The sequence below is a fragment of the Peromyscus eremicus genome, chromosome 1, assembly GCF_949786415.1.
Source record: "Peromyscus eremicus chromosome 1, PerEre_H2_v1, whole genome shotgun sequence".
Taxonomy (NCBI): Eukaryota; Metazoa; Chordata; class Mammalia; order Rodentia; family Cricetidae; genus Peromyscus; species Peromyscus eremicus.
Genome location: NC_081416.1, coordinates 184428064 through 184439502, shown reverse-complemented (window position 1 = coordinate 184439502; position 11439 = coordinate 184428064). Strand labels below are relative to the sequence as shown.

At 38.1% G+C, this 11439-nt stretch overlaps 1 protein-coding gene across 1 annotated transcript in view; it reads right to left on the bottom strand.

The window, feature by feature from the left end:
- Positions 1-237: 237 nt before the first annotated feature.
- Positions 238-11439, bottom strand: part of LOC131903341 (vomeronasal type-2 receptor 116-like) — a 29096-nt gene continuing 17894 nt past the window's right edge. The window contains exons 3-6 of the mRNA XM_059253870.1: positions 10417-11214; positions 8906-9133; positions 4831-4954; positions 238-1142 (exon numbers count right to left, since the gene is read on the bottom strand). Coding sequence (XP_059109853.1) covers positions 238-1142; positions 4831-4954; positions 8906-9133; positions 10417-11214 — 2055 coding nt within the window. The remainder of the gene's footprint in view (positions 1143-4830; positions 4955-8905; positions 9134-10416; positions 11215-11439) is intronic.

The window sequence follows — 11439 nt, the reverse complement described above, 5'->3', positions numbered from 1 at the left end:
GAAAAGAACACATCCTCTATGTGCTAATATCCAAGAATCAGGTCTTGTGTAATAAGAGGTTGAGTGGAAGATTGTAGGCCAGGATGTACAGAAAAGTAGTATACATGGTATTTCTTGACATCATCTTTAGAAGACACAATGAGAATCACTAGCTAATGCATACATCTTGCATTGTATCAGAGTAGGTGGTTCTGTACAAACACTATAGTTATCAGTATCAATTTATGAAGTGGATGTTCAGGGAGATGTTTTACCCCTTATCTTTTCAAGAGAATTTCTCTCCGGTTTAAACAAAATTATGTAGCACTTGGGGATAAAGATGCATCCCAGCAAGCCTGCACTTGAGGACAAAATGGAGAAGACCTCCACTACCACCATGACCTTGCCCCTAGTGCTGTGGTAGACAGGGAGAAAGGTGACCCACACACTGCAGAACAACAGCATGCTGAAGGTCAGCAACTTGGCTTCATTGAATTTGTCAGGGAGATTCCTGGCCAAGAAAGCCACAATGAAGCTCCCAAAGGCAAGAGAGCCATGGTATCCCAAGACACAGTAGAATGCAGTAACTGAGCCCTTGTCACACACAATGATGATTTGGCCATGCACAGAGTGTGCATCAATGTTAATAGAGGGGGGAGAAACTCGCAGCCAGATTGCACAGAGAATAATTTGGATGAGGGTACAGATGGCAATGATGTAGTTGGGTGCCCTTGAAATCAGGAAGAACCTCATCCTTCTTCCAGGGGCTGTAACTGTGAAGGCTAGCAGCACAGTCACTGTTTTGGCTAACACAGTGGAAACAGCCACAGTGAATACAACTCCAAATGTGATTTGCTGCATTGCACAGGTAGCTGAGTTGGGTTGACCAATGAAGAGCAAGGGGCACAAGAAACAAAACATGAGTGAGATAAGCAATATGTAACTAAGATTCCGGTTATTGGCCTTCACAATGGGAGTGTCATGGTGTTTGACAAAGACCCCAAAAATCAGAACTGTGAATGCAGAGAACCACAAGGCCATTAAGGCAAGAGCCATCCCCAAGGGATCTTCGTAGTTCAGAAAGATCACTGCTTTGTGAATGCACTGGTCCTGCTCTCTGTTGGCATACTGGTCCTCTGGACACCTCACACATTTATCCACATCTGATGGAGAGAGAAAAGTATGATTAGAGCAGCTTCAGCCATTTATTGAGAGGATATTTCAATTAAGTGTGTTGAACAAGCATTACAATATCTGCATTTGTTTCTGAGGATGTAGTTGATGGACATTGCTGCATAGCAATGCTTCCTTTCCAAAATACTCATTCATTGTCTTTATGAGGAATGAAATCAAACAATCATTATGTTTTCTATTTGACAGTGTGTCGATGATGCCATTTTCTATATTATTTTAAGTACATTCTGAATACTATGATGAAAGGACTTAAACTGGTGAATTGACAGAGGGTAAAATCATTAAGCATTATTTTGCACAGAGTTTATTTTAAAGTATCAGATCCCATGGTTGTAGTGCCTCCTGATGTCTTTCTGTCTGTTTTATGCCCACTGTTCCTGTAATTGATGGAGACCATGTTTGCTATTTGGACATGCCCTGTGATGTGCTTTCTACTTTCAAATTACCGGCCCAAACCCATTGACATAGAAGAAATGCTAAACACGGTCAGTAGGGACCCTTGGAGTCTGCACAAGTCAAAACCAAGTTCTCAATGCAAAGTATATTTATTTGCATCAGAGGACTATTGCGGGATGACTCATCCCTAATGGGCTTGAGAGCCAGACAGCCCAAACAAGTAAAAAAGATACTTTCTGAGAGCCAGCCTGGGTCTGCTGAAGGGTCTTAGCAACAGCAGCTGAAACATGATCTGGAGATGACCTGGACCAATGAGAGGCAGCCATGTCACACCAGCAGATGCATATTCATCAGACCTCCCCGCAGGAAGGGGTGGAGGGTATATAAGGCTTGCCTCTTCCTGAATAAACTGAGCTTGTTGTTTCCACATTCTCTGGAGTCTATGTGGTTTGACTCTGCAGCTACTTGGCCCCCTCCCACAAAGGGAACAACAGCAAGGATCCTGCTACAGACAATGGCCAGGAAATCGGAGGCAAAATCAAGAGACAGAGAATGAAGGAGAAGGGTAAAGCAACAAGAGAGTTGGGGAAGGGTTTTAGGACAGGGAGGACAAAGAACTGCCTCTGAGTAGAGAGGACAGAGATGTGGCCTTTAGGAAAATGCCAGTTTATGAAGGAAAAATGGGAAACCCATGTTAGGATGAACTGTTTAATTTTGATTGGACACGTTAATTGGAAGAGCCACAAGGGAGTTATTGCTAGTTTAAGTTCAAAACTTTGATAGCTTGACCTTGATAGCCTCAGGAGGAGAAAGTGGCCAAATAAGGGAATAGACACTGGTGGCTAGCTTTAAGAATGTAGCCTCAGTTAGGGTTTCAATTGCTGTAAAGAAAAACATAACCACAGTAGTTCTTATGAAATTAAACATTTAAATGAGTGACTTAGAGTTCAGAGGCTCAGTCCATTATCATAATGGTGGGCCTTGTTGCTATTCAGGCAGACATAGGTAACATAAAGTAAGTTGTCTCATTGTGTATGGCTTAAGCATTTAAGTGGCCTTGAAGTCTGCATCCACAGTGACACACTTCCTCCAATAAGACTACACCTTCTCCAACAAGACCACATCCTCTGATGGGGCCAATTTCATTCAAACTATCATTGGAATCTAATGAATTTTATCAAGGCAAAGGGAACGGGCGAGAAGGGCAGGACTTGTTGTAGTCATATTTGCCATAATCAGCCTCACTAGAGTCCCTTCAGGATCAGTAAGTTGTGTGTGTGTTTGTTTATGTGTATGTTTGTGTACATGTAAAAATAACAACAGAGCTCAAATATGAGAGTGGTTGTGCTTATATGAGGAAAATAGGAGGATGAGAATGAGAGAAGGATGTTACATAAATATAATTTTTATGTTTTAAAATGCAAAAGTTAAATAAATCAAATAAATATGTCCTCAGTTGTATCCCAATCTGGCATTAGGAATGCTTTATCCCTGAGTCTTATTCATAAGAAGCAGTAACCCTATCCTGAAGGTAGAATCCTCTGTACATACTTATCATTTAAATGAGCTACCTCTTGATTCCACCATCTTTGGGAATAGACAACCACTTTCCTCCTTTACTAATATCCATCTATATGAGTCTCAGTTTATGTTAGTGTACTCAAGTGTGAAGTAGATACTGATACAATACCATGAGCACAATAAAAGAAGAAAATTCAAGCAAGAACGATAGCACAGAAGGTTTGTTGTGAGGAATAGTACCCCATCCATAAATTGTAATCTCCACCAAGGAAAGTTTATGAAATGAGGCTACACTTGCTTTGAATCATTGGATAATTGAATAGAATGATGATATGCTTCTAGATTTCAAGTCTTTTTATCTAGAACAGTGCATGTATGGACCCATGTATTTAGTTAATTTGTTTAGTGGAATGGAAAGTTGTCTCAGTTGTGAGGAAAAATGTACTACTCTTGCAGAAGAGCTGCATTCAGTTCCAAGAACCCATCTTGGGTTTCTCACAACTGGATGTAACTCTAACTACAGGGGCCTTGGTTGCTTCTCACATGCAACTGCAATTGTGTACATATAACCACATACATATAAACATAATTAAAGAAATGATAAAAATATTTTTGGCTAATTGTTGTATTTATTGTTGTAATACCCTTTACTCTTATATGTTTTTATATTTTAAACAGTTTCATTACAGTTTGTGTAATTAAATTGGAGTATGTTATATGTGTGAATGCACAGAGATCAGAACACGACCTCTAGGGGTTGGAAAACTCTTCCTACTATATGGGCCCTAGGGATGAATTCATCAGCAGATATAGTAGCAAGAGATTTGATTTCTGAATCATCTTAATGGCCATAAATGTCCTTTAAGGTCGTTCATTATATAGGATGACAGGCAATATGAGAGAAAGTCTATGTATCTGCTATTTTTCTGTAACCAGCTCTGAACAAATAATCATTTAAATCACATGAGCTGTGTAGGTGACAACACCATTTGAATAACTGTGGCTAGTTGCTTTCATACAAAATCATTTTAATCTCCTACTTTTTGACATTATTAACTGTGTGCTGTATATAAACAAATTGACTATAGGACTCAATACTTCTACATTATGTGCCAACACTTATCCAAAATTCCCTAGATTTCAAATCACCTTGAACCTTTGAAAAAGGGGGCTCTCTGGATATTGCTTGAAATCTTCTTTATCATATATCATCTTATAATTTTACAAGCAATTATTTCCACTCTTCATTAATCTTACAGAGGACTTAGATTTGGTTTCTAGTACCCACATAAAAGTGTCAATGGATCTGATACCCTAGTCTTTTCTCCATTGATTTCCTGCATGTACATGGTACCTATAAACTTATGTAAGGTCACAAACAGACATGGAAATAGAAAAAAAAATTAAATATTTATGACTGGAATCTAATCTACATGTAGTTTCAGGGAAGATTTTTCACTAGTTAAAACATTGTATAGAATTCTCTAATTTATTAGTTTGATTATGAAATATTTCTTTGAGAATGTCACTTACAATGGATTTTCAACGTTTGAAAGATGTATGTCATAGCATAACATGTTATTTAAAGTGACATTGTTAATGATCATAGTCCCATAAAAACTAACTGGAGAAAGTGATATGGTTTATTTTTACAGATGTCTTTTAGAACCTTTGATTATCCCAGTGTGTTTGGGAGAAGATTATCTATGTGAAGGATTTATCTCAGCAGTAAACACTCACTTGTCTCATTAGAAACTTCATTTTCTGGACAGGGGATGCAATCAAAACAGCAGGCTGCATTTCCCTCCTGCAAGAATTTTCTGAATCCAGGACCACAATCAGCACTGCACACAGAGGGTGGCATCTGAGGAAAATCAGACATATGCTGCTATCAGGAGTTTTACCAACGCCTTCCATAACTATATTACATTAGCATGCTAAAATATTGATAAGCTTATTTTACGTACACCAAATGAGTGACCACATTAAACTTAGTATGTTTTATAATGCCCAACAAGCAAATGTATGAAAACAATCTGATGTAAAGTTGAGTAGCTTCCCAATCTTAGAAAATTAGGAATAAAAAAGGGTTGTTTGCTGTGGGCAAACACCACAGAGTGCAAACTGATTTTTCTAGTTAATTTTCATTACGTTGACAGAAAGACCATTGAAAAGTTAGAGAAAACTCTAACTAAAATATTTCTCTCCAAGGAACTAGCTGCTGTCATATTATTTATGCATTTTATTAATGGGTAATTGATGTAGGAGTTCACAGTCCACTGTGGACAGTGCTGTCTCTATGCAGGGCTATTTTAGAGATCAAGCAGAGCAAGCCAGTAAGCAGTGTTCCTTCAGAGTTTAGTTGCAGTCTCCAGATTTCTACTTTGTCTTCCCTTTACTGTAACCCATGAACCTAATCAACCCTTCCTCCTCAGTTTGCTGATGGTCAGTGTTTAATCACAGCAACAGTACAGCAAGCTAGGATAAATGGATATCAGAAAGATGGGAAATATCTCTTCAAATCTCTAATAGAAACAAGAACTACAATAAATGCCACTGCAAAGCATGACAAACAAATTGTAAAGAGAAAAACAGCTAAATAGGCAGAGCCTGGTGCATTTCTGGTGAAGAAGTGTTGGATTGATATGTATGGAGCTTCAGGTGGAATGTTTCCTGAGGTCATAGTGTCTTACAAAGGCTGCAAATATTTGGGGAACTGGAATAAAAGTTAGATAGTTTAAGTTAATTAAGGGATTTCTTTAAGTTTAAATACAAAAACTTTGTATAATCAAAACCTGGTGATAGCAATCTATATACTGTTTTAGACAGCTGCTGATTGTTACATACTCACTTTGCATCCTTTGTACAATACTGAGTTGTATCAAAATCACATGGCCTCTATCTCTTTCTACACAATATGATTATGTACAAATATTCCTTTTTGTTGTGGTTTTCTTGAAACAGGGTCTCACAATGTATTGCTGGTATACCTCAACTACATATATAGAGTAGGTTAACTCAGATGACACAGAGATCTGCCTCTCCTGCCTTCTGATTGCTGGGTTTAAAGGTGTATGCTACCACTGGGCACATTTCTTCCCTTATGTCTGTATTTCATGTTTACCATTTCTTCTTGTACATGCTAAGATTAAGGGCAATTTTCAAGAGGAGTGGAGAAAATGTATATCCTTCTCCAATTTCTTTTTTAAGAAATTATTTATTTTACTTACCAACCACAATTGCCTCTCCCTCCATTCACCCTGTTCCCTCTCCACACCTCCTTTCTTCCACCCTATCTACTCCTCAGAAAGGGTAAGGCCTCCCACAGGAGTCAACAACGAATGGCATACCAAGTTGAGGCAGGACAAATTTCTTGCCCCCTGCATCAAGGCTGAGCAATTAATCCCACCATAGGGTATAGTTTCCAAATCCTTCTCGTGTACCAGGGACAGACCTTGGTCCCACTGCAAGGGCTGCAAACAGACTCAGCAATATAATTATCATTATATTAACATTCAAGGGGCTTAGGTAGATACCGTGGAGGCCCCCTAGCTGTAGGTTTAGAGACCCTAAGCTCCTACTACTTGGGTCAGCTTTCTCTGTGTTTTGCCCTGTCATTATCTTGACCCCACTTGCTGAAATAATACCTCTACCTCTATTCAACTAGACTGCCAGAGCTTGGCCCAGTGCTTGCCAATGAATCTCTGCATCTGCTTGTATAGTTATTGGATGAAGATGAACTCTTTTAATAGAGTTCATGGGGGAATCTGCTGTTATCTTGAAGGGACCTTTTGAAGAAATATGTTTCTCTCTCTGCAGCCTTCAGTTTCCTTTCTTTACTTCTATAATTCAAGTTTTAAGTAAAATATGTGATGGGAAGATATCTTTTATTGATATGTGTTTAGAATTTAAATGCCTCCTGTCTCTAGATGTCCACATGTCTCCCTATATTGTGGAAAATTCCCATTATATTTTACTGGATGTACTGTTGATGTCTTGGTAAGTCCTTCTTCTTCTCTTCTGCTCATTGTTTGTAAATTTGATCCTTTAATCCTATCCCCCTGGTCCCATATATCCTTCACTTGTCCTTATTTTTACCTTTGTCACAGTTTCAGTTTCCTAATTCTTTTGCCTTGTCTTCAAGTCTGCCATCTTGTCTCCAACTTGAAATATTCTGTTAGTGAAAATTTTTATTAGGATATTTATTATTTATTTTCCTTTCTTTACATATTTTAGTTTGATTTTTTTCATTTGTTTATACCTTTTCAAATGTGTTAGTCACATGCTCACTCTCAGTTCCTCATTGTATACAAGTTTTTGTGATCTCATTGTATTCTTCTGGAGGTGATTTGTGTCCTCTTTGATATTCTGGAATACTGTTATAATCCTTCTTTGAATTCTTACTTTAGCATGTCTTTGAACATACTCACATTTAAGCTTCTGACTCTGACATTTGGAGTTGTATTGATTTGCTTTCTTTATATTTTGTTCCTCTTTTCTGCATAGAAAATTTTATATCTGGGAGTAGAGCACTGTTTGCATTGTTCCTAATCTGCTGTACGCCTCCAGTGGATGTTTTTTGTAATGCTCAAGTGAACTTGATTAGAAAACACTTGAAATTTCATTGCTGCTCTCTGAATGGATAGAAAGTGCAGTTTCTGTACCTTCGGCTCATATGTCCTCTTCCCTGATAATAACTTTCCTTGTCATTCTGAAAAAGAATATTTTTGTAGATTTTATACTATCTGGTCTTCATGAGAGACAACTTTATATCAAGCTTGAAGACTTTTCTGAAGTTAGCTTCTTTAAATTTCAAGGTACTTTATAGTCGGGAAGTTGGAATAGGATACCATAAAACTACCCCCATCCCAAATCATACCTATATCATGCCATAGACTTATAGTAGAATAAATCATTTATGAATTTTCAAAAACCATTTATTTTGCTAATAATACTTCCTCACCACACACATAAGGAAATTAGACACACCCTTGTTTGTGTGGACTGTGAAAGAATTAGTGGGACCAAGAAACATTTTCTACTGAGCAATTTCTTTTACACAGGACGTGCTTCAGGGACTAGAGAATTGGTTCAGCTATCTGTCACAATTCTTGACCAGGTAAAAGGCCCCAGTTTGATTTTTAGCACCACTGTGTGGCCCTGCAATGTCTCCATTTCGCAGGGATCCAAGTCTATATGCATGTATCTGCACCAGGCAAACCAGTGTTGCAGAGACTTATATGCAGACAAGACATCCATACACATTTAATAGAAAAAAAGGAAAAAAAGAAAAATGTTATCATTCATCGGGTATCTAATGTGTTATGAAAATATTATCTTAAAGTATAGTTAGAGATGTTGACCATTTAGAAGCTTGCTGGTAAAAAGGATTAAAGCAAATTATATAATAAGAAATAATAGTTTGCATGTGTTACTTAAAACCTCCTTAGATTTGGCCTCAGTCTTTCAGCATCTATGTCAAAGGTTCAGCAGAAAAAAGGACAATCACTGTGTAGTAATCAGGATGGCTTCGATAAGATATTGCTCACTTTGCTAGAAATAATAGAGTACAGTGGTAACCAATTTTCTTTATATATTAAAAACCAGAAACCTGTTCTAGAGTAGTAAAAATTCACTGTATGTGTGGCATGCATGTCTGAGACCCTCAAAGAATTAGTCAAATGTCACATCAAAACCTGAAAAGAGAAAATATAAATTAGAGGCTAGAAAATGCTTCTCAATGTGACAATCTATTTCACCACCTGACAATGTTACCACGGTGTAACAGAAATGAGTACAGTTAAGTCAGACCCACCTGTCTATTTCCTGTGGACCACTCTATCACATCTTCATATATATGGAGCTGTTGACCGTATGGGAAATATGGACTAAACTCTCCTATCTTCACCTTAAATCCAAATCCATTTGGGAAATTCCAAATCTGGAAAATGTCATACTCTCCCTGCTGCTTTTCTCTTTGGTTCATATTCACTTTTTCTCCAACAGGATTAGTGAAGTGAGTCTTCCTCAGAAAGGAGTGCAGCTGAAAGAGAGGCGGCATTCTATATTGTGTGTGCCCTTCCTTGATGTCAGAAAACATACACTGATTTCTTCTTAAAAGCAACATTATTGAAGGTGTCCCGGGAAGAAATATAATAAAAGTAAGTGGATAAATGAAAGTATCATAACATTCCTAGAATTAAAGTTCTTTCAGAGGAAACTACCAAAAAGAAAACCAGACATACAAACAGATACCAAACATTGATATAAAAAATGCACACACACAGAATGAGAGAAAGACACACAGACAGAGAAAGAGACTCACATCCCTACAGACTTTCATACATCATATAGCGACATACAACATACACACACTTACCTATACATATACTTGTCAGACACACACCTGAAAATACAGTCATAAACAGACAGACACATGAACACAAACAGACATACAGAAACCTACGAACACAGCCTCACAAACAAGTGCACACTTTTATAGACTACACACAAGGAGACGTACACAGATAAAAGCACCCACACAGAGAGACATTGACAGGCAAATTTATGCTCCCATCCAAAGAGAAATTGACAGACAAAGATACAGATAGACACACAGAAACACAGATACACAAATGTGATAGCAATATGCAAAACACACAAATAGTCACAAGCAGACACATGGTAAGAAACACACAGGGATTTATACACAGAAACAAACTTCCACAAAGAAAGGCACTGACACAAGACATTTTATGCTCAGTTCCACAGACAAGAGAATTGCAGATAGAGAGAAACACATATATACACAGCAACAAAAATATACACACAGAAACATACACCCATACACAGTGGGAACCATCCATACACACTTATAAATACACATGTATATTCTGAAATGAGTTATGGCACTGTTTCCTGTGAATTACTCTCAGAGTGCCAAAGGAGTTCTGCAGAGCCTACAGTGGGACAGAATCTGTTGAGAACACTTGTAAAAACCATCTGATACACCGATTACCACATATTTGACAAATGATGAACAAGGGCTCTTCTTCTTTTCATGGAAAGGATTAATGAGGAAGGACTGTTAGGTTTCCAGTGGGGGAGCAGAAGCAATGATATTCAGATGCTCTGTAAGATAATTACTACTATTCCTTGATAAATTGTGTTTTCCACTCCGTTGCTTTTGCATTAAGATTTATACCAACCTCTAGCTTACATTTTCAGAAATATGTCTATTTTATTAAACATTTACTAATCCAGTAAATCAGGGCATCTGACAGACTGTTGATGACACAACATTTCATCCAATAGAAGAAACACTACCTTCAAGCAGGTACCATAGTGTCCTTTCCCATCATCCACTTGTTGAAGAAGCATCTCATGAACAGCATGGGCCACAGCATACACTGCATTATATATGTCATAACTGTCATCACTAAAAGCCACGTCGAAAGTCTGTCTCATTAGCCATTGCAACGAAGCATTGGATGAACAATTCTTCAGTGTCTCACACTTAGAAGCTGAGACTTCACAGTTAAAGTTCATCCATCCCAGCCTTGTGAGGTATTCATCTGTGTATTTGAGAGGGTTCAGTGTCTGAACAAATTTTTTAAAACCAGAAATCTCAGAATGGTGGTGTGCAAAAGCTAGTGTCCCATGGGATGAGTCAAGTGTTAAGTCTCTCTTACTTGTAGTGACATCCCACTGTGAAGTGGTCACCCATATTCTCTGTATACCTAGAGATTCCCACATTCTAAAGCTCACAGCTAGAGTACTGTCTGTGTCACCATAAATGATAACTATATTTGTGGATGATGTCATGATTCGGTTATAATACATTTCAGCTCTTGACATGTATAAATGCGTGTTGCCTGGGATCATACTCACAAAGGCAAAGCAGACTCTATTTTTTTCCATCTCTCTTCTCAAATGTGATAAAAATTGGGTACCCTCATCATTGTCTAAGATGGCCAGTCCTATCCAGTTCCAATTGAAGTGAAGCATCAAAGAAACCATGGCCAGGGGTAGAGCTGTATCCTTGGGGGCCATCTGATACAGATAGGGAAATTTTTCATGATCACTCAGGATGGTATGGAAAGGTCCATAGGTAAGACGGAGGACCTAGGACACAGGGGGGCAGCATGAGATTGCATGCACTCCTAAGAACTTGTAAACACACTTTTTGCAAAGAGTTCCATAAAATCCTCTTAAATGTTACTTCTTTCCTCATCTCAATTTCAAAAAAGGAAATGAAGCCCCATCAAATCTCTGAAAAGCACCCTTGAACCACATTGTCTGACATAAGTGTGAGGCTAGTATCCTCCTCACACTCTTCTTAGCATCTGG